Genomic DNA, 22363 nt, shown 5'->3' on the forward strand with positions numbered 1-22363 from the left:
TATTCTACAGACAGCTCCACAACATATTACAATTATATTGCTCAACCTAATCAGAAATTAAACCTTTTTATAGTCTCAGAGTCCTTTTGTGCTGTTACAGTTAACACTTCAGCTTTCAGTAATGACTGTCAACCTAAGGGGATAACAGAGTGCCTTATTAAACATGCTAATAGGAAATACTTGAGAGAGCAGGGCATTTGAACGCTGTTCTAGCACACTAACCACCTCCCTAGCAGATAAGTTAAAATATTCATTGCATAGCGTGTACTTGAGTGTGAATATCAGTGAAAGCTCAAGTCCTCTCCAATATCTTGGCTTCCCACCCACTGCACATATCCAGTAAAGGCATTATCAGCAGTTTATAACTGCTTACTGAAAGTTATTTCAAGGATGACTGGAAGCACACTTCCCCATTTAGTATCTCCCCTATGTCAGATTAGTAGAAGTCAATTTTTCAGCTGTGGCACAATTGTACTCAGCTACAGGAGAGCACTGAAATGCACAAGGGCAGTTGGACAAACCAGCAGCACCAAAACCACATGAGAACATAGATCACAGTAACGGACAGACTGAGGTGCATCTCTTCTAGAATGGGGGTTCAACATCAGCAACCTTCATTCAAGTCTGGTATTTTAGCACTAATTTACTGAATTGTAGAGAGCTGGTTCATCATAACTATAAAACCTGTATTGTTGAACAGCTAATAGACTAAGTAATTCCAGACCTTTACATCCCTAACTGGCCACCAGCCCAAATCTATGTGAGCAACATCGTAATTATAACCAAAACCCTATGATAATATGTGGCATCCAACTGTGAAGGAGTCAAGGACCAGAGCAAGCTGAAGAAATGCAAATAAAGCTCCTCACTAGTTGATATTGTCTCAGATTTATAGAACAATCATATCTTAATGAGCCTGAATAAATAATTCTTTCTGATGACCACAAGAAGGTTTTTTTACTGTTTTGTGCTATCAGCATGGATCAAACCAACAAAATCCTTCTTAACTTCAGAAAACCTCAAATTGTGTCCAGTAGAAACAACCACAACTGTCATAGAGTATATGCAATGTCCCAAGATGACAGTATTAGCTTTCCACAAGAGTAATTTCAAGTTTCAAGCTCTCCCTTGTTCAAAAGATACAGAAGTAAGCCCAGCTCATAACAAAATTAACATGCCAACACAGAATACAATTCCTCCATAATTAAAGTAGTAAGGCCTTTTCTGCCATCTCCAGGACAGCACCTCAGAAGAACAGCCTAGGGTAATCACATATAGTAAAGAGACATGAATGTTCAACAAAGCATAATCAAGGAGGGACTATTTATCACAGTACTGATTTTTCTACATTGAAATTCTTTAAGTCAAGGAATATTTTAAATATTTTAATAATTTTCTGGTTATGAAATGGAAACAAGTGAGCCATGACACTTGAGGGAAGACAGACAAGAACCACCTACAGGCTACAGTATGAAAGTTTAGTAAAATAAAGCTTAGTTTACTCAGTTTATTAAAAGAAAACAGTTTAGGAGTTACAAAAAAAATGTAGTAATCTTTAATAACAAACAGGCAGTAATTTAAAAAATACTGAGGATATTCTATGATTCTAAGTGTTAGAACCACTTCATCTGTGGGGTCCTATTCAACTCAACAGTAGCACTATCTGTGGAACAGCTCATTTTGGGAAGAAACTATTCCTAAACAAATAACTTTGTCTATTCAAAATTATGTGGAGATTATTCAAAGTTATAATAATTAAATAAAAAAATGTTAAGAGGGAATTTATCTTGAGTGACAAAATCAGAGAGTGGGATTTAATTAACCAGAGGCAAAATAATCAAGATAATTATCCAGAAAATGTGAAGCAAAGTTCTTTGCAGCTGTCCAAGCCTATGACCACACCCAGCACTACAGATGTCAGTTTACACTTCTCAGCCACCTGGAATTAGTTACCTGTGTTCAGTCATTCTTTATGGCTACCATCTCTTCCTATTAATCCAGGCTGGGAAAATCCCAGCCAGACCCCACCCAGCTGGCTGAGTTCCTGAGTATCCCACTGAGAATGCCATACTGGGAATCTGTGCCTGTAGCTCATATCTGTGAGATCCCATTTCAGAATCTTGCAAGAAATCATGAAGAAATGCATTTTTGAATCATTATAGCAATAGCAGAATAACAATCAACCCTAAAGTGAGTAAAAGCTATCAAAAACAACTAGGAAAAAGTTCTAATTTGTTTTGTTTCTGAATTAATTTTGATCAAGAACTATTTGCAAAAAACTGTAACTGCATTGTAAGATGCAGACTTTCATTGTGAAAGAGCAAAGCAGCCTAGATGTTTATACCACTCAACGCTTATTTTTACCACACGGCAAAAACTTCTCACTTGCGAAAATAAGAGGTTTTTTTTTTTCACTTGAAAATTATGAATACAACATAGTAGTTTTCTTTATGACAGTTTGTATAAACACCTAAGTCAAGCACTACTTGATCTACTTCAAGAGTGGTTTCATTTTAAATAAATACTAATTGAGATAAGCAGAGCTTTTCTGTAGACATTCTCTAGCCCCAGCAGACTGCACTGTAGGTGCTGCTCACACCTAGCAAGAATCAGCAGTTGAAGGTGCCCAGGTCCTGAGGCAGCCCCAGGCACAGACAAGAAATTGTTTCCCCATCCCATCCAGCAAGGCAGGGGATCTGGATGAGTATCTCCATCCCAGCTCCCCACTGGCCACTGGAGCCTTTGGATCTGGTGGCTGGCACGGAATTGTGCTGAGGCACAATCACCATACGCACTAACTGAGAGGCTGGGGGTGCCAATCTGGCTCTTTCTGCTGACTCAGCCACACAAACTGCAATTTCCAGCGGGGAAATATGGTTTTATAGTGACCCAGAAAGATTCACCATGGCTTATCTGCATAGCCCATATATGGCAGAAAGTCAGCATTATAAACACGATCTTTACATGGTTGAAAAAAAACAATCCCACATCAAAAACCCCAGAAAAATGGTTGAATGTGGTTCAAGGATCAGCACGTATTTTCTGTGCAGAGAAATTTTATTTTCAGAGGAAAAGGATAATGGTTTGAAAGCTATACAGAAAACAAATGTTTCTTTCTAACTTTACACTTTTGCTTATAAACCATTTTTTCCCTAATTCTACTACAGTGATGCTTTACCCAACTTACAAGAATCATAAGGGAAGTGACATCTATATAAACATGAACAAGCTTTGGAAGCTGAACTCAGCCAAAAGCATGCCTTCAGGTTATACCTGAAAGCTACAGTTATACTCTTCAACTAAGACCTAAATTGTTTTTAACAGTGCCTCTTTCTACAAGTGAAACTGGTTAACTTCTCTGTAAACTGCTTTAGGTTTCACTGGGTTTAAAGTCTAGCAACTGTCCCCAAACATGAAGCTTCAGATGAAGATGAGCAGAAGAACCAATTTTCTAACCTATAACTTGCAATTAATTAAAAGAAAAATAAAAATTAGAAAGACTAATCTCACTGCAAACTTAGTGTTTTAGAGAAACAAAAGAACATTTTAGAGAAAAATAACACTGAATGATTTAATTCCCTATTCAGGAAAGCCATTCAAAAAATACTGTCTGTCTAATGTATATTCCCAGTAATTTTCTGCTTGCCATGGGTAATACATTGCAAACATTCAACACACAGAACTATATTTTCACAGGAATTGCTACATTTATCCACTTGTGCAGAAAACAGCATGACTGGTAGGAAGACAGGTATCAGTTATACGGTTTTGTAACTATTACTCTAAAAAATAAACAAAAACCTTGTAAGCCTTTTACAGCCTAAGGCTTGATTTTATAATCTAAGTTTCAATGATGTCTTTATAATGCAAGTAGCACTCATGACAGTAATGTAAGTAAAACTACAGTTATAATGAAAATATAGGAATCACAGCAATTGCTCACTTTCTTTCTACACTAGCAGATTCATGTACAACCAACCTTGTGTCTACAAACACAAGTGATCCATGTAAAGATAATAAAACCTCTTTTTGACCATAGGGGAAATATTTGCAGTATTGGAGGGTGGGGGTGGTAGAAATCAGTGCAGTACTTCTTCCTCAATGTACTCTCTGTAGCACCCACATTTTGCATGCCAGGGAGAGCAGGGTCTTTCCCAGTGCCCATGGGTTAAGTCAACCAGTGCTGCACACTGTGCTATAAGAGAAGCAGCTCAGCTTAAATACCTAGCTGCCCCTAGATATTAAGTGTGATATCTAGTGTCCTTCTCCTCATGATCTGGAGTTTCCCTGCTACCCATTCCATACCAGCTGCTCAGTGCCAGTGCAATGCAACTGTAATAGAAGAGCATCCTATGGAGGAATCCCAGGTAAAGATCTCTCAAGAAAAGTGGTAGTCTCAGAGAGGATTTTAACTATAAGCACAAGGATCTTGCATTAGAGTGCTCTTAGCAGAGGGTTAAGCCAATTAATGTCACACAGGTTTGCACATGGAAATGACTTGTGACTGCTCTCCTAGACTATCACAACTGCAGCACTCATGGTGTAATATTCAAGTTGTCAAGGGATACAAGGTTACTTTCAACACTTCTGATGTGTATTTACTTCCATCAGTGGCTTATATTGACCAAAAAAAAAAAAAGCTACAAGTGAAGAATAAGGCTGCTGCACTTAAGGGGGAAAAAAGCAAGACAGTAGTGTCAAGTGCTAAAAGGAAAAAAGGAACAGATCAACTACTCCATTACCAACATCTAAGGGACAAAAAGCTGAGGAAGCCTCAGCCAACCAGGAGTGAATGGATGCTGCAGGTGGAAAGAAATTACTGCTGAATTTTGTCAGGGAAATGGACTGCCAAAGAGCTTTCTGGGAAATGTTGCTCTCATGACTTTCAATTTCTGACAACTAGCAAGCAATTCTCTAGATGCATTGTGATGGACAGTCATTTTCCAAACAGCAGATGTAATTCTGGTAACAGTTGCTTTACTTCAGTGTTACTTCGCACTTTGTTAGGTCCTCACTCGGCACCAAGCACAACTCCTGAGTCCCCTGCAGAGCAGCTCTTTCCTGCCCCATTTTCACTCTCCAGGCACATTAGCAGGGGAGGATTCAGGCAGAGCTCCAGGTCAGCCAACAGAGAAAGCTGGGCAAACACTGCATTGCTCTTGGTAAATCTCATTAAGCGATACAAGACTTTGATAACTTTATTTCCTCTTAATCTTGGGGTTATCTAAAGATGGGTATCTGAAGTGCCACTCTGCAACTCAGGGCACTGCACTGATTCTGCTATCTGTCAGTCTGCTGTGTTGCCCCTATACAGTGAGAGAATAGCGAAAATGAGAAATTTTAAGAAAAATTAGGTGCTGCAATTTTAAAAAGTATATCTGACAGTCCCATTCCAATTAACACAGATACAGCAAGTATCTCTAAGATAGAATCTGCTTTTCCTGGGACTTGCACTAGACAAGCTGCAATAAATCAGTGTAAGCTGTCAGATAACAAGCTGGGCAATGAAATACTCCACTGCTTCAGTTTGCTGTCTGCCAGCCTCCAAGTGACCCAGGTTTTTTGCACTTGAGGCACAGCTACTGGAGGGTAGTAAATTTTAACTCCTTCATACCTGTGCCCACTTAGAAGTGGATTCCATCCTTAAAACTGAAAAGTTTATAGTTAAAAATGAAGCCACATTCTTCTTCGAAGTGACAAGACATTCTCATTTAAGGTTCAAGCTTTAAGGGAAAAGATTCATGCACAAGCTACCACTGACAAAAATAACTAAATCCAGGATCTCTCTGAAAAACAGACTTTGCAAGCCCTGTGATTACAGCATTACTCCACCTTCACTGAGAAAAATTTATTAAGAAATTTCCATACTTGAGGATAACTGAAAAGTCTTAGACCAGAGCAGGGAAGGATGCCTGAATCCTCACAGAACTCATTCCAAAGAAACTCTATTGAGTAATTACTATCTCCCATCTTGATTTTCCCTATATCACATTTCACCTGATTTTTTAATTAAAGTATTTAATTAAATCTTCATATACGATTTAATTGAAACATCAATTATGGTAAAACCTAGCTACATATAATTGAATTTCCACTCAAAAGTAAAAATCACTTTTTTACATTTTATAACATTTTTGGCCTACTTGCTCTTTCTTATTTCCCAAAACAAAAGGTAGGGACTGCTGACAATACTGCAAGAGAGCAACACCAGAAAGCAGAATTAATTACCCACTGGGGGAGAATCATTAAACTGAGCACTAATAAAGTAACTGTGAGTAGGAATGGAACCAGTTCTGATAGCTTCTAATAAAGGCTAGGAACCTTCAATGAAGCACAAAACAGGCTCATAGGTGACTGGATCTCTGAATTAGTCACTGTCCTCTCCTGCCTGCCAAGTTAGTATTATTTATACTTGCATACAGTAAGAAAGTAATAAAACCACAGTATTTTCCCCATAAAATTTTACTAGCCATTGCAAAGCACACATGTTGATGACAGGCTGTTGTCAATGAGGTTGGGAATAAACTGCTCCAGCAGAATGCTACTCTTCCTGTCACCAAAGATAACCTCCTTAATAACAGAATCCTCCCCCCTAATACTTGTAACCCACTGCAGTAATATAACAGCTAGAAAAGCTCCTCATGGACTATGTTTCCAATGCAGCGTGTGCTTTCAGCACTTTAAATATCTACTGCTTGTCATCTTGAGATCTACCTTTCATGTATCCCTAAAGCAATAATAGGTTGAGAAGTGTTTGCTTTACTCTGTCTCCTTTTCACAGTTGTTCTGAGTGTTCTTTGGTTTGTATTTCTAGTTGTCAGCAGTATCAGCCACTAAAAGCAGAAAGAATGGCCCCATACCCCAAAGCCATTCTTCATATCTTCTCCTGTCCCCCAGAGCACAGCTGCAGAATCTGTTTCAAACACATTAATCCTGAAAATCTGTACACTTGCTTTACACTATCCTCTTGCATAACCATCTTCAATCTCCTTTTTTCTCACCACAAAAATACAATCAACTCCTAATTAAAATACTCAGCAATAGAATTTTATTTAATTACTCAATTCTTCCTGTGCATACCCGCACATGTGGAACTCTCCAGATGTCTGCATTCCTTCCTACTTCCCACTGTGGCTGTCTAGAAGGCCAGGATCAGACATTGTTTCTCACCAACATGGGCCAGGAAAGACAAGCATGGCAGATGAATTACTGAAGTTCAAAGAGTGCTGCTTTAGCACTCACACTTCCAGTTCCTTCTGGAACCTTCTATGCACCAGTGCAAGGACTGAATTCCCTACATCCCAGCCCAAATGAAACTCCCTGAAGAAACTTGGGGGTAAGAAGCCATTGCAGCTAGCAAAACTGAAAAACTGACTAGTTTGCAGCAAAGTAGTTCACAAGAAGTCCCCATCACACTTAACACACGAGCACAGTTCCATTCCATGTATCCCAAGAAGAGTCTCCAGGAAGAAAAGCAGAGTGAATACCAACGCCTGAGACAGCAGGCTAACAGGCAGCCCAGGCTCAGCCTCATCCAACCAGCACACTGCCAAGGAGACTAATGCCCCAACAACCCATCTGAAACAGTCACACACACAAATCCATGCTCAGGGATCAAACACACAAGGGAGCATATAACCATAAGCAGAGGCTCTATTAAGTCAGCCAGAAACATGCTAATATTCTAGACAGGGAACACCAGAAAACATGCACACAGTCCCTTAGAAGTTTCACCACTGCAAGGTGAATTACTGAGAATTAGCTTCTGAATAGATTAAGCACAACTGTTCCAAACAGGTGGCTCAGATCCTGCTAAAGATCCAGCTGGTATTACAGGAGGAGACAGGACTGCTGGCCTTGAGCTATGAGGAGAAGCCTTCTCTGCACTCTGCACAACAAGCTTGGAGTACTGCTTCCTCCTGTGCAAGGAAACACTCCACATCTAAGAGGATAATGATTAATAGCCCAGATATTACATGGGTGTCAGGAAAGCAATTAACTTTGAATCAGGGAGAGGCCTGCAGACTGATCCAACAAACAGCTTTTGAATGAAGGGAAGGAGTAGGTGGGGACAGAGTAGGCAGAATCAAAGCCAAAGCACAAACAGCATCTCTTCTTATTCTAAAGTCACCATCAGAGATACAACAGAAGGTGAAACAACAAAGCATGACCTAAAAAACATGCCATGAAACTCCACCTTTTTCAGAAGCACACAGGCTGTTGAACATGATAATATTTTGTGTACCCCAGCTACAAAACCTGCTCCAGGGGTCAGGAGTGGAGTGAAGCCCTAAACCTGCAGGATGGCAAGATGCACAGAGGAAATCACACAGACCACACAGGTGCAGCAAATATTGTGCCCTACATAATGCTAGATTTTATGATAAATAGTATCTTCTCATCCAAATTGTCAAAGAACTTAGTAAAGTACATTACCACTCACTAAAAGAGAAGTTAACATTATTTGTGTAATGCTGTACTCAATGTGTGCCCACGTTTCTGCTAAATGCACCAATGATTTTTTCCAAGAACACACCAGTCAATCATTACAAGAGGAAGGATCTGTGCTTTATTTCTCCTCCTAACCAAGAACAACACACAGGACAAAACGAGACACGAGTACAAGCTCAAAATATTCTCACAGTGATTGAATTTTAGGGGTAAAACATCATGAATGCCTATGTGCAACATTTTAGCCATTTCCATCTCTATTTTCAGGATCTTGAAATTGCCCAGGTGGCTTTGGATTTCATTTGTACTGAGCTATTCCAATGTGAATTGGACTGGTGAGGTCAGCAGCACCTATGATTAATGCAGGAACGGGGAGTCTACCAGGCAAAAGACTTAGCTGAACTCCATAGTGAATAAAACCAGTCTTACCTTTTCCCCTCAGGCAGATTCCCCATTCCTGTGCTGACATAGCTACTACTGACCTCAACAGTCCAATAATCAAGGACCTGTGAACAAACAAAAAAGGTCACTTGTATGCAAACATCTGCTGAAGTGCATGCTTAAAGTACACACAGCTTTGGACTTATCCACTACGTCCTCCATGCTCCAGTTCATCCATTACCACATTGCCTTCCTCAGATGTTAGATTCTCCACACTCTCCATCAGAGCTCCAACCAACAATCCTAAAAAAATTAACTAACCAAATCAGAGAGCAAGTACTTAGTGGTGGGTCCCTATGATTTTTATCTCCTTAACCTCATAAACAAAACTTCCCAGGTAGGCAGCTAAGAGCAGAAAAGTTCAAAATAACAGCCACAGTAGGTCTTCATACGACTAGGAACAGCAAATAAAGCACACTGACCTGAACCTTTAACACACAAAAAATGCCATAAGAATGGGTTGTTCTTTACTACTATCACCTATTGAAAAAAGGAGCACTAAATCTGACTTGAGTCCTCTGACTCTGGGATTCTGGTATACCATCCCCCACCAGCTATACAAGAATTTAGACTCCCAGCTCTCCCTGTTCCCAATTGCACTCCAGTGAGATGTTCAAAGAGGCAGTAAAAATATTCCCTGGCTCCAACACCTCATGTAGGCTCTGTGCTTGTTATATTTCTAGATTGCTGAAGTTGCTCCAGCCTTCTTGTCATGGCTTTCATCATAATTTATTTAGTTAACTACCACTCTTCCTATAAAAATCTCATAAGTACTTTATTAAGTATATTTATTAGCTTCAATAAAGAGGTTTTGCTTCTGAATTTCTTTAGGCACTTTTAAGATAGTAGCTTTTTTTCATAACGCCTGATTATTTTTACAATTGGAATATTGACAATTTTTACAGCTGGAATGTGAAACTTATGCTACAAAAGCATGAGAAAAAAATTGCAACATGCTCAGAAGTTAGATGTCTTCAGCATCAGGATCATCTCACTCTTCCCTAAAGAAATTACTGAATCCTGGCTGCCTATTCATTTTTGTAAGCTAATGATAGAGTAAACCAACAACTCTATTTTTTCCAGGTTAAGTACTGCAAGCTCCTCCAAGACTAGCACTGTAAAACCTAAAGGGTCATAGTGTTTGAATTTTCATAATATTAGTTAAAAACTCCAAAGAATCACAGACTCCAAGTATTGTAGTACCATTACAGGCTTTTAAAAAGAATCAATGGTAATTTAAGGGAGGAAATCAGAGGGATACAAACAGGAGCTGCCCATTTCCACCAGCTGGTCTGGTCTTGTTTCTGAGGCTAAACTGCACCACAAGGCATAAGAACAGGATGGCAGCAGTGCTCCTCCTCCCTGCCTGCTCCTCTGGGCACAGCTCTGGTACTGCATTCCAGATCTCCTCATCTCTTGCCCTTGGAAATGAGAGAGATGCAAAAGCAAGAGCTGGTGAACTGCAGAAGATAGATCAGGGAAAGACACAAATCAAGACAACTGCTATAGTGTTCAATATTTAATACCAATGACAAATACTTAAACCAGTAATTTCTCTATTAGAATAAAGTAATTGATGGCTTATGAACAATGGCACTGCTCCGACAGCAACATATCACTCCTAACAACATGAAGTTATTTAATGACACTAAGGTCACCCTCATGCTTTTATGACTCTCAACTTGAAGGAAAGAAGACAGTCAGAAAAGAACCAACAACCCAATGCAAACTTAGATATCCACCTATTTATTAGAAGTGTGGTCAGTTCAAGATGGATTTAAAGTTCAAATTATTGGCACCTCCAAGCAGGCCTAAGTTCAAAGTTCTTATCTGGTGAACCAAGAGCAGGAGTGCTAAAACTATGACAACATACCTAGAGAACTATCCAGTGTTACTAAGAAAGGAAGATTGGTCAGTCTTTGTAGGGTTCTTGCACAGAAAAAGTATTTAGGAGAAGGAACAGGAGACAATTTCTTATGAGCAAACAGAAATTAAAAAGATTCTTCCACTGGCACATGCCAGAAATCAATTCAGTAGATGTTTCTCAGAGCAGCACTCAGCAGAACACATTCCCTATTTACAAGGCCACAGCATGGGCAATTCAACCTGTGTAATCCCAGGCAGGTTTTTCTGCTCTTTCCAACTTAGAATGCATCCCCTGTATTTCCAGAGAAAGGCAGAAAAGTAGAAGAGCTGTGGCTAAACACAAACACATACCTAATACTTCCAGCTGCTGGAAAACAATCTTTTCCCAAAGTGATTATATGCATAGACACATTAAAACCACAATCACTGGTTTTGCTTCCCTTTCAAGAGAAGCAACAGTACAGAAAAACATGTACATGAGGCTCCCAAACAAATGAAAAGGGAAACAAAAGGGCTGTTACTTCTTGTTTCTGCAGGTTAGCCTGCAGAAACTCCCACTTCTGGGAAAAGGCTTGAAAACTCTTGCCATAGGGCTCCCACTTATGGCACCAACTTTCTAGAACTATTTAATTTTGTCTAGACTATGAAAATATGGTGATGTCAAGGTGACTTTAATTTTAGCTACACATTTTTATTTACATAGCAGGTTCTCCACCATTTCTGGCATCTCCTGATTTTGTGTCTATCATCTGGAGATTGACAGCCACTTCACTCCTGCCTCAGAGACAACTGAGCATGCAGCTGTATGTGCTTGGCTGGCTGTTCATTAGATTAGAGAGCGCCTCAAAGCCTCCACTTGAGATGAGACTTGTGGAAATCAGACCTTCCCAAATACAGTGTTGAAAAGACACCAGAAAGTTCTAGAACTGACACCTGAAGCAATTGCCAGGCCTTCAGGGAGAAGAAAGGGAATCCTTACTTCTCCCTGAAGACTGCTCAGCCTTGCAGTGTCTGACAGCCCGTGTGCTAAAAGCATCAGGTATTACTGCCTGGAAAATTTTTTTGGCTGGAAGTTGTCTTGTCCCTCAGGAGTAGGAGTAGAATATGCTTGTTGCTGTAGAACACTCACAAAGGATGAGCCCCCAGGTCAGTGCCAGGTGGTCCTGGAAAACATCAGCTCTAATGAGAACTAAGAAGCCACTCACATTAGTCACAGAGGACAAACCTACTCCAGAGAGCTGCTCCCTTGCTGAATTACACTGGAAAAATCAAGGAGGAGGGTGGAAGAAAAGTTCAGGCAGAGAAGCTGGGTTGACAACTCCTGAATACACACAACTAAAAAACCCATCTACAGAGGAGGGGGAAAAAAACACTGAGCGACAACTAAAGGACAAGCCCAAGGTAAAGGCAAAAAGTTGCAGTTTTCAATAAACATACACCTCTTTTTATTAAATTTACACAACTGCTTCAATGTCTGAGCTCACCAGCACACAGTCACATGAAATGATGGCAGAAGTCCAAAGAAAGTCAACTCAAGTGCAATCCCTAGGGCACTCATGGGGACTCCAAACAAGAATCTGTGGTTTGAAAGGGAGGAACACAAAAGCAAGTCTGTCTCCAACTCCAGGTGAGGCAGACACCCTTACTGTTCAGCTGAGCAAGAGACCAAACCTCGGGAAAAGTGGGAACACATTGGCCCACCCCATGGCTGAAAGCATGTTGTGGCCCATCCACAGCCAGCTAGAGGGGGAGCGGGGCTCTGGGGTCACTGTGTGGCATTTCATCTGTGCCAGTAGCATGTCTGGAAGGGATTGTGAAGGAAGGAGAGACAGACTGTCTGAGCTAAGAAACCTACGTTCAGTGACTGGGTATATAAAAAGCCAAAATAAGAAACCACCTAGGAAAAAATCCCCTTCAGAACATGCATTTACTTTGAATAAATCCTTTACAAAAACAGTCTAAATCTGACAACAAATCAGAGGAAGATCAGAAACAGAAAGAACAGGAACGTGTGCTTTTAAACCTTCATTTCTACAACTATCACGTGCAAAATACATTTTAGAAGAGTTTGCACCCAAGTTGACCAAAAGACTTACGGAGAGTTTAGCTAAAGTAATCAGATGGCTCCAGACTCATCCAGAGCCATGTTACACAAGATCTCCACAACAGAATTAACAACTGCTTCTCTTGATACCTGTTCAGAGGCATAATCATTGCAAAGAAAAGCCCAAAGGTGGAACTGTGCTCTCCTGATGTTCCTCAGTCACTGGTTTCAGGCTTCCAGCAGCTCAATGCAGACCCATGCTCTTCACAAGCTTCACACCAGAACACTGATTGTACAGGTCAGATGTGAAAGCCCACTGATGAAGACCCATAAAGCACTTTTGCAAACAAAGCTATCCATCAGACCCATTATACCTCTGTGGTGCCAGCACACACACAGCCACAGTTTCTCACTTTGAGTCCAACCATCCTAACTAGGAATCACCAATTTTCAAGACTTCTGTAGGACTGGCAACCCAAAGGCTTACCATATTTGAATGTAATAATCCCTAAGATTCTTAAAATACTATTTTTGAAATAAAATAATGTATTTTAAAATAAGATATATTCTATAAAACTCCCCTTAAGAGCATACATCTGCTGTAATTAATCTTGAAGTCTACTCATAATGAGATAAGGAAAAACATAATTTAAAAGACCTCTTCTTTTCAGCACCACCTTTCAGCAATTCTTTTTCTTTTTTCATTGCTTCTCAGAATACAAATGGCAAAGTACAGATTACTATGCTCAGAAAAAAAAAATTAGGTGCAAGTTCTGACAGTGCAGAGCACAAGACAGCAGCCAGCACCTCCAATCTGCTGCTTGGACTGTCCCCAGTTATCCTGACTTGTGCCTCTGCTGACAGGACTGGGCAAACTTCAGCCAAACAAGTCACTCAGACCCAGTAGTTCCAGCTGAACAATTTGCTCTCTCTTACATCACAGTAAGTGGATGCTACTGTTTCCTGTAGCAAACAAAGCATTCTGAAAATAATCCCACCTACAGTGCCCACATGAATTTTTCAAGGTAAGGAAACACTTGTGTTTAACACTACAAGCTTCCTTCAAGTTGCCTTTTAATCAGGAGTAAGAAGACCATAATTTCAATTTTATGTCACCTATGAAATGGATGCTTTCTATATTTTTCCAAAATAAACAAAGATACTTTTAATGCAACAGGGATTATGTTTTAACAGAACAGTTTGACCAAGTACAGGGAAAATTATTTTAGAAAAATTCCCATATTTTAAAGACAGAAAATAAATTCAAGGTTTATGAACTATGGGAATTTATTTATTTCTTAAGTTAAATAAAAACAATAGCAAAAAGGCCAAAACACCTCCTTTATGACTTTAAAGAGTGTCCAGAAAAATAAAAAAACCCAAAAATTCTCTTAGATGTAACTCTGTGTACTTAACATTGTATTCTGAAATGGTCACTTAATATAAGATAGCAACATTCCTGTGTAAATTGCTGATTTTCGTATTACACCATCAGACAAAACATTAATGGAGTCAGTGCTTATTGACATGACAGTGAACTGAGCATAGTACTGTGTATCCTGTCCAAGGCACACAAAATTAGAGGACTTCAAAATATACAGTTTTTAATCTTAAATTAATCCTGGTACCCTGAAAGATTTCAGCTCCAATCAGAAGCTAATGTATCCTTCCAGATGCTTTTGCACAAGAATAGATTAATCTCCTAAAATACAGAGATTCAATCCTGAGCACACACAGTAATGTCAGTACCTTTAGATCCTGGAAGCTTGGGTGACCATCTGCAGGCAGTGACAGCACAAGAATCAATTGCAACAACCCAGAAATTTGTCTCTCCATCCCCCTCCATCCCTACTGCCAGCTTATACTAACAAACCACTGTCTCCAGAGGTAAAAATAGCTATGAACCTCTGGACTGAAAATTACAAACATCTGTCAGAAGCAACACAGCATATTTGTGGGTTGAGGGTGACTCCAAAATGCACCAAGGTATTAACTCCTTTAAAAAAACCTGGTGGACACTCAGTTATAAAAACAGACTGAAGCTTCAGAGCTTCCCATATCAGGTTGCTGAGGGAGGATGAGAAGATTAAGTCTGGTTTTCCAAGATAAAAATACACTGAAAAATACCTGAAAAAGCTCAGTCATATTTAAAAAAAGAAAAAAAGTAGTAATAAAAACCAGCACACATATGCTCATCTTTCATAGGCAACATGTCATACCAGGTATTTTCTAGTATTTCCACAGCATATCTAGTAGTCCAGATTATATGGCAGACCTTTATTTAACCACTTCAAATATCATACAGAGTTTGTACTACACGATGCAAGTCCTTTGGATAAATTTGGTTATTTTTGTCATTTGGCATTGAACCTTATTGTCAATAGAAGCCAACCCCACCAGGGGAGCCACAACCATATGCCAGAACTTTTCACTCCTGCCTCATTCTGTGTACAGTCTTGCTTCCTCTGCTCAGAAAATGACCTACATATGTAGTCAAAAGATGCTACCAGATGCACTACATATGTCAGATTCAAATATAGCCTTTCAAAAAAATACTAGAGACATTTTGAGCACACTGAGCAGTAGGCTTACACTGTGAAGAAACCTCATATATGAAAGACAGGAGTCAAGGAGAAGACAATGCACCTAACCAGGCAGGTCCCCATTGCACTGCAGACTCAGTAACACACATACTGTAATCCTAAGTAACTCTGCTTTCATGAGAGCTTGGGTAATGTGTGCATTAAGTAATGCCTAAGCCACACATTCAGCAAGAAAACAAAACCTGAAAAGCTGATCATTAATTGAGCACCATTTATTCTGCATGCCAAACAAGACAGGAGTATCTAATTATCCAGCTAATGATTGTACATCAAGACAGAGATCAGCTATGGAGGAGCAAGCTCAATGCTGTCACTTCCGGAACTCTGCTCAAACTGCTTTCCTTCCACAGGTGGTATGCAACTGTTCTTGAAAAAGTAACCTGAACAGCTCACTCCCTGAAGCACCATGCCAACACCCACCTACACCAGCTGTAAAACCTTCAGCATCCCCAGTAGGCAGAAGGATAAACAACTCCCATTGCAGACAGATGAGCTGTTGGCAAACCATGGCCAAAGGGTTCAGGCAAATTAGGACATTGGACTGATCACAGCCCAAGAAAGAAGTGATTTTGCAAATATGGCTGTTTATTATTATCCTTTCTAGTCTCTGCTGCTTTAGCCCCAGTGATTACTCTTCTCACTCTTCGCCTTCCTTCTCAAGACAGCAAGTGTTCAGTAGATATAACTCCTATCTCCAGTCATACCTGGTTCTTGCTTTCATTGTTTCAGTTCTGGCCCGTCCTCAGGCTTTGGGACAGACCAAATATGACCCAAGTGAAGAACCCAGCTTTCCTGTCAAGCACAGTAGCCAAACGACAGCAGCCAACACAACAGGAGGAGGCCTTCACCATTATCCGATGCCAAAGGTCCAAACACACTTTGTACCAATGACTTCTTTACCTAGCTAAGCTCATACTAAGTGTTACCAAGCTCATGCAATCCAATTTCTTAAATGTTTGGATTTTGCCCCCATTTGCTGTAATGAATATCTGTCCAAGTACTGCATTCCTGACATCTGGCTCAGATAAATTCCTAAAGAGTCCAGAACACCAGAACTGCTTGGAAATGGGGAGGGACTAACAGCCACAACCTTGTTCTTAAGCTATTTAGCCTGCAGCTGTCATGAACTATGTATTTAGAAATTCAGATCTGAAAAGATCTAAGAATATTCTAAGCTCATGCTGAACATGTTTTCCCTTTTTATGCATTCTCTATATTTTGTATTAATACTGAGGGAAAGAGGGACAGAAAGGGAACATAAAGGTTTCCACCATAAAAATCTATTCAACATTCACAATAAAAGAGGATTTAGGCTTGTCCTTGAGAGAAAGTCTTTATTTCCAGAAACATCTCGTTCTGTAATGGCTGCAGAAAAAGGACAGTTTTTCCATTTCAAAACAGCTCTAAGGAAAACGGTAAAAAATGGACAAGACAGACAAATGAGAGATGTTCCTCATTTCAGCAAATATCCTCTGGTTTTCATCCTTGAAAGTTTATTCCTTTATAAATCACAGTCACAAGAAAAATAGCCATTTTCTCACACAGACAAAATTAACACTGATCTACCCTGCAACCAGGAAGGGCAGAAGGAACATCACCACATCTGCTTTTACAGCACCACAGTACTGATCATAACACAGTAATTCACTTAGTAAATGCAAAAAAACCCACGTGTATCTGGAGGAGATCTTCTGATGGGCAATTTGCAGAGAGCTACAGGAAAGAAACCTAAGAAAGGTATAAAATTATACACAGTTAAGAAGTTTTTACTGGTTTTCAGATAGGAAAGCATTCGTAACACTACAACACTGCACCCCCACATTTTAGCAGTTTGCATTATTGCTGAAGTGTCACATTACTGAACAGACTTCTCACACCAACACTAGGAAGTTCTGGCTCACTTTGGGCAGTAAAATGATAGTCAGAAGTCTCCAAGAGATGAAAGGGAAGAAAAAACTTCCACCAATTTCTAATGCCTTCATTAAATTATCTAGGCTCCCTCTGGTGGGGGATTTAATGTAGAGACTGTTCCAGTTTGCTATATGAGAACAGCTTTGAACCACAACAGGTTTTTTCTTTTGTAAAACAAACCATGTTACAACTGGACTCTGCAATTCCTGGAGTCCCTTGTCACGCTTAATCACAGCAACCTGAGGTAAAGCTTTGTTTCTGGCTCTGAGCTACATCACATAAAGAAGAGCAGTCAGTGGCAAAAAGAAAAAAAGTTAAAACATCGCATTTTTAAAACACAAATTATTGTCTTTGTGCTCCAAAATCCCCAGAATATTTCTCCTTTCTTACTTCAGCTCTCCAGAGTCCCAGCAGAACCACCACTTCTGCCCTTCATGTGGGGACAGAGGCCAAAGAAAGATTGCTCTCCCCAGGGCACACAAGAGATCTACAGCTCCTAGGTTTCATTTCTGTTTATATATTGATTATATTAAGTCCCAGGTCTCATATCTCTCCAACAATTTGAATATCATTTATTTGCACTACTGTCAGACAATTCCAACATGCCTATGTGTCTCTCTACAAAACACACACACACAGGAGTCAAGCAAACCATCCATCCATTTCATTTCTCTACAGCCCCTGAAGTTGTCACTGTAAACAGTTACAGTAAAGGAATATGACAAGCTTTACAAACATAGAAAGACATCACATTTGGTATTTTCAGAATCTACCACTAAATATATGTACTACATATTGCCATCAAAACTCCTGTTATCCATGCAATCTCATGGTCAAATTTAGCTTTGCCTCCTGAACTTCATGACCAGTATTATCAACATTCTGCAGTCTAAAGTCTAGAAATAAACAGCAAACATACAGAGAGGTAGCATTCAAAAGAAAAAAATTAAAAAAGAACCATCCAATTTGAGGTAGGAAAACTGCAACCCAATGTTGCTGTACGGGAAAACCAGCATGAGCCTTTTCATGGATGGAGACAATTTTGTTTCTGACAGCCCTTATTATGACTCACTAACTTTTCTTCCTTAATAAGGCCACAATTTGCATCAGAGAAAGTGTGTCTATAACAAGCCTGAGGACTCAGAAAATTATCCAATGGCTAAGAAACATAACTTTGCTACACAGACGAAAATTTAGTTCTCAATTTGTCCTTGTGCTTTCAGATAGAAAGGGATGCAAGACTATGCCTACAATAGTCCAAGAATTCTGATTAACCTCATACAGCCTATCTTAGATGATGAGTATAATCCAATTACTGCCAGATAGGATAGCAGCTGAAGCTGAAGAGCAACTCAAACTTGAGGGCTATTTAGGATATAGTCGGCAGAGAAACCAGTCTCATAGGTCAGAGAAAACAGTCCTCATCACTGCAAGTTCCTTGGAACAACTACAAAGTTTTACGAGAACCCACTGCTTGCAACCCATATAGGAAGGCAAATAAAGAGCAGCTGATCCACGTTCAGTATATCATTAATGAAATCCAAAGCCTTCCAAAGCAAGCGTTAACTTATTCAAACCAGGGAGATTACGACCTCATTTTGCCCCAGAGGCATTCCTTTAGTGCCCAAGTAAAGCTATGCTGGGAACCAGTAGAGGTATTTACAGTTCAGAAAGACAGGCGTGATCTCCTCGCCCCTGACTTCCAGAACCCCCTCAAATGCAAAGCCTGCGGCGTGCGGTGCGGACACTGACAGACCACCCTAAACATGAAACCGTAGGAAGGATGCGAGACCATCCTCATCGTACAGAAAATAGACAACTGTCCCAGCAACGGGGCAGGACTACACCACCTGTAGTAAAAGAGGGCAAGCGCACACCCCGTCCCCTTGCACACCCCGCTGCAATGGCCATGGGACCCCGCCCGGACCTCGCTCAGCCACGCGTTCCCCTCGCCAGCTCCCCAGCCTTGGGCACTCCGGGACTACTCCGCCTTCTGCTTCACCGCAAGGGGTTTGCGGGCGTGCAGGGACGGGCGATTCCCGGCTCGGTTAAACCTGCCCCGGGGGAGCGCTGCCCCCGCCGGGCAAGAGCCGGGTCTCCACGGGGGAGGGAGCCGGGCGGGGCGGTGCGGCACTCACCGATGCCCAGCCCCACCACCACGCGTCCCGCCAGCAGCGTCTCCTTGTCGCGGGCGGCGGCCAGCACGCCGGACCCCGCCGTGAAGAGGCCGCTGGCCAGCAGGATGCAGGGCCGCCGGCCGCACAGCCCGTTCAAGACGCCACCGGCCAGGGCGGACAGGGCGGCGGCGCCCACCGTGCTGGAGACGAGCAGCTCCTGCCAGAGCGCGTCCAGGTTGAGCTCCCTCTTGAGGAGGAGCAGCGCGCCCGACACCACGCCGGTGTCGTAGCCGAAGAGGAAGCCCCCCAGGGCGGAGAAGACCGACACCACGTAGACGAAGCCGGGGGTCTCGTCCTGCTGGAACTGGCGCCGCGCCGCCCGCTCCAGCTCTCCGCCCGACGCCGCGCTGTTGAGGCTGGAGCAGGACTCGGCGGCGATGAGGCTCCGCTCGCCCGCCGCCGCGCCCGAGCCGGCGGACCCGTCCGCCTGCCGCCGCCTCTTCTCGCCCATCAGGTTGCTCAGGCTCCGCAGCGTATACTCCACATTATCGCTGGCCTTGCGGGACATGGGACGGCCGCGGCGGCTCCCGCCCCGACCGGGGGAGGGCAGGGGGCTGAGGCGGGCGGCTGCCGGGCTACTCAGACTAGGGCGGCGGGGCTGCCGCTGCTGCCGACGCTGCCCGTTCTCAGCGCGCCCGCCCCTCTCGGGCCGCGCTCAGCTGGGTCGCATCATCCCCCCCGCCACCGGGCGGACTTGAGGGGAAGTTGCCGCCGCTCCCAGCGCCCGGGCGGAGCTGGAGGCGGAGGCAGGCGGGGACAGCGCCGAGCGCGGCCCGGCGGGCGCAGGGGCGGGCTCGGCCGTCCCCCCACCCGCCGCACGCGGCACGGGGCAGGCGCGGCCCGGAGCGCCTGCGCACCGAGCGTCCCCGCCGCGCTCACTCGCGGGTGGCGGGGCTGGCAGTGGCGCTGGGGCCAGGAAGGAAGTCGGGAGGGAAGCCGGGAAGGAAGCCCTGGGCGGTTGGGCGCCACGCAAGCCCGGGGGCCGGTCCTGGAGCCCGCGGAGCTGTTCCCGCTGGCAGCCCCTGTCTGCATGAGGAGCAGGGGCCGCCGGCCGGGGCTGCCCCCCGCGCGGTTTCCGCACTGCCTGGGGAGCGCTGTCCGGGTGCCGGGCGCGTAAGGATCGCAGTTTGCTTAAGAGGTGGATCGTTTGAACGGAGACAGCGTTCCGCGTCCGCGTTTGTCATTTTCTGAAGCACTGGGTGACACTGGCTGTGCTGCTGAGCACGGAGGTAGCGGGTTTTCACTGCTGGGGTCTCCCGGCTCTCTTCGTCCAAGCTCACTTGCGGGGACCATTTCAGATCCTTAGTGTCGATTGACTGTCCCACCTCCCCTGCTCTCCCTCTTTTCTGGGTGTTGAACAGGAAGGGCTCTGGGGCTGCACAGCTCCGAGAAGCCCTCCGGCGCTGATGCCCTTGCTGTCTCTGCTGGGGCTCCGAGCGAGCCTGCCTGCCCCGTCCCTGCCCGCTGCACGAGAGCCGGCGCTGCCGCCTCAGAGCGCGGCGAGAGCGCTGGAACGAGCTGCCCAGGGACGACTGGCTGCTCCCTGGAGACACTGACACCTGGGCGTGTTCCTGTGTAACCTGCTGTAGCTACCCCTGTCTTAGCGGGGGCATTGAATGATCTCCTTCCAGCCCTAACAATTCTGGGATTCTGTTCCAAAAACAAGGGGAAATTGCCAGCAGTTATTCAGAGGGGGACAGGTTTCTTACCATGTAGGACCAGAGTTTGGAGCTTGTTCTCGTGTTTGTGCTTGAAGTAGAGCATCGTCTTTTGCTAATACCACCTTTAAATAGTCTTTTTGGGAATTTTTCACCGGGATACAGAGTCTGGCGGATCCTGTCAGCAGGGAGAGGTGCCCAGCTCCATGAGGACCCAGCCAAGCTTTGCTGCCAGTGTGCATGGAAGGGCCTTCCAGATGCAATGCATTTTTGGGGAAAAGTATATGTCATAATATCACAATATTATAATTTGTACTTCTTGTATGTTGGCATGTAAATGGATAAAACAAAATTTTCCTTCTGACTTAACAGCCTTCTGTAGAGATTCTCATAATAAGGCCAGCCAGTACCCAGAGAATTTTGGTAATTAAATGGATCAGTTACCAGCCCACACCTTGTGAGCAGTACTAGTCATAGCCATGTGAATTTAAAAATTAGAAGAGAGAGCAAAGTCCAATGTGGCCAGCTGCACACAGTCTCTTTGGTGGTTTGCCTCTGCCTCAAAGCAAGCTGTGACATACTGATACTGGTCCAGATAATACCAACTAAATAAAATAGTGAGCTGTAGTTACTAAAATTAATTATAACAGTGTAATAATGTCTATATAGGTAATGCAGTTAGAGAGAAATGTGGCAGTAGATTTCTAAATACAATAGGTCAGCTTGCATGTTTGGGCATGGGAGAAGCCTGAACTAGATAATAATAAAATGCATGTTAACATTCAGTTATTTTTAGTCAATATTTGGGTAACAGGTATGATTGGCACAGGGCATTCCTTATTTTAGTAAAGACCAATAGGGGCCAACCCAGTACTAGAGCAAGAAACAGTTCCAGGTTCTAGCATGAGGAATGAAGTTATCACAGAATGTGCTGAGTTGGGAGGGACCCACTAGGATCATGAAGCCCAACTCCCAGCCCTGCACAGCACCATTCCCAAGAGCCACCCCATGTGCCTGAGAGCATTGTCCAAACACTTCTTGAATTCTGTCAGGCTGGTGCTGTGACCGCTGCCCTGGGGAGCCTGTTCAGAGCCCAACCACCCTCTGGGGGAAGAACCTTTTCCAATATCCAACATCAACCTCCCCCAACACAACTTCAGGTCACTCCCTTGGGTCCTGTCACTGGTCACCACAGAGAAGAGATCAGTGTCT

General features: G+C 42.9%; 1 protein-coding gene across 2 annotated transcripts in view; it reads right to left on the reverse strand.

The window, feature by feature from the left end:
* Nucleotides 1-20276, reverse strand: part of SLC2A13 (solute carrier family 2 member 13) — a 142241-nt gene extending 121965 nt beyond the window's left edge. The window contains exon 1 of one of the 2 annotated variants that reach the window (XM_030959455.1): nucleotides 19455-20275. In XM_030959455.1, the coding sequence (XP_030815315.1) occupies nucleotides 19455-20001 (547 nt within the window). In that variant the 5' untranslated portion in view covers nucleotides 20002-20275. Of the gene's footprint in view, nucleotides 1-19454 lie in introns of both variants that reach the window. The other variant, XM_030959456.1, reaches the window with a different exon arrangement.
* Nucleotides 20277-22363: the final 2087 nt, after the last annotated feature.

The sequence above is a fragment of the Camarhynchus parvulus genome, chromosome 1A (genome assembly GCF_901933205.1).
Source record: "Camarhynchus parvulus chromosome 1A, STF_HiC, whole genome shotgun sequence".
In the NCBI taxonomy this organism is placed as follows: Eukaryota; Metazoa; Chordata; class Aves; order Passeriformes; family Thraupidae; genus Camarhynchus; species Camarhynchus parvulus.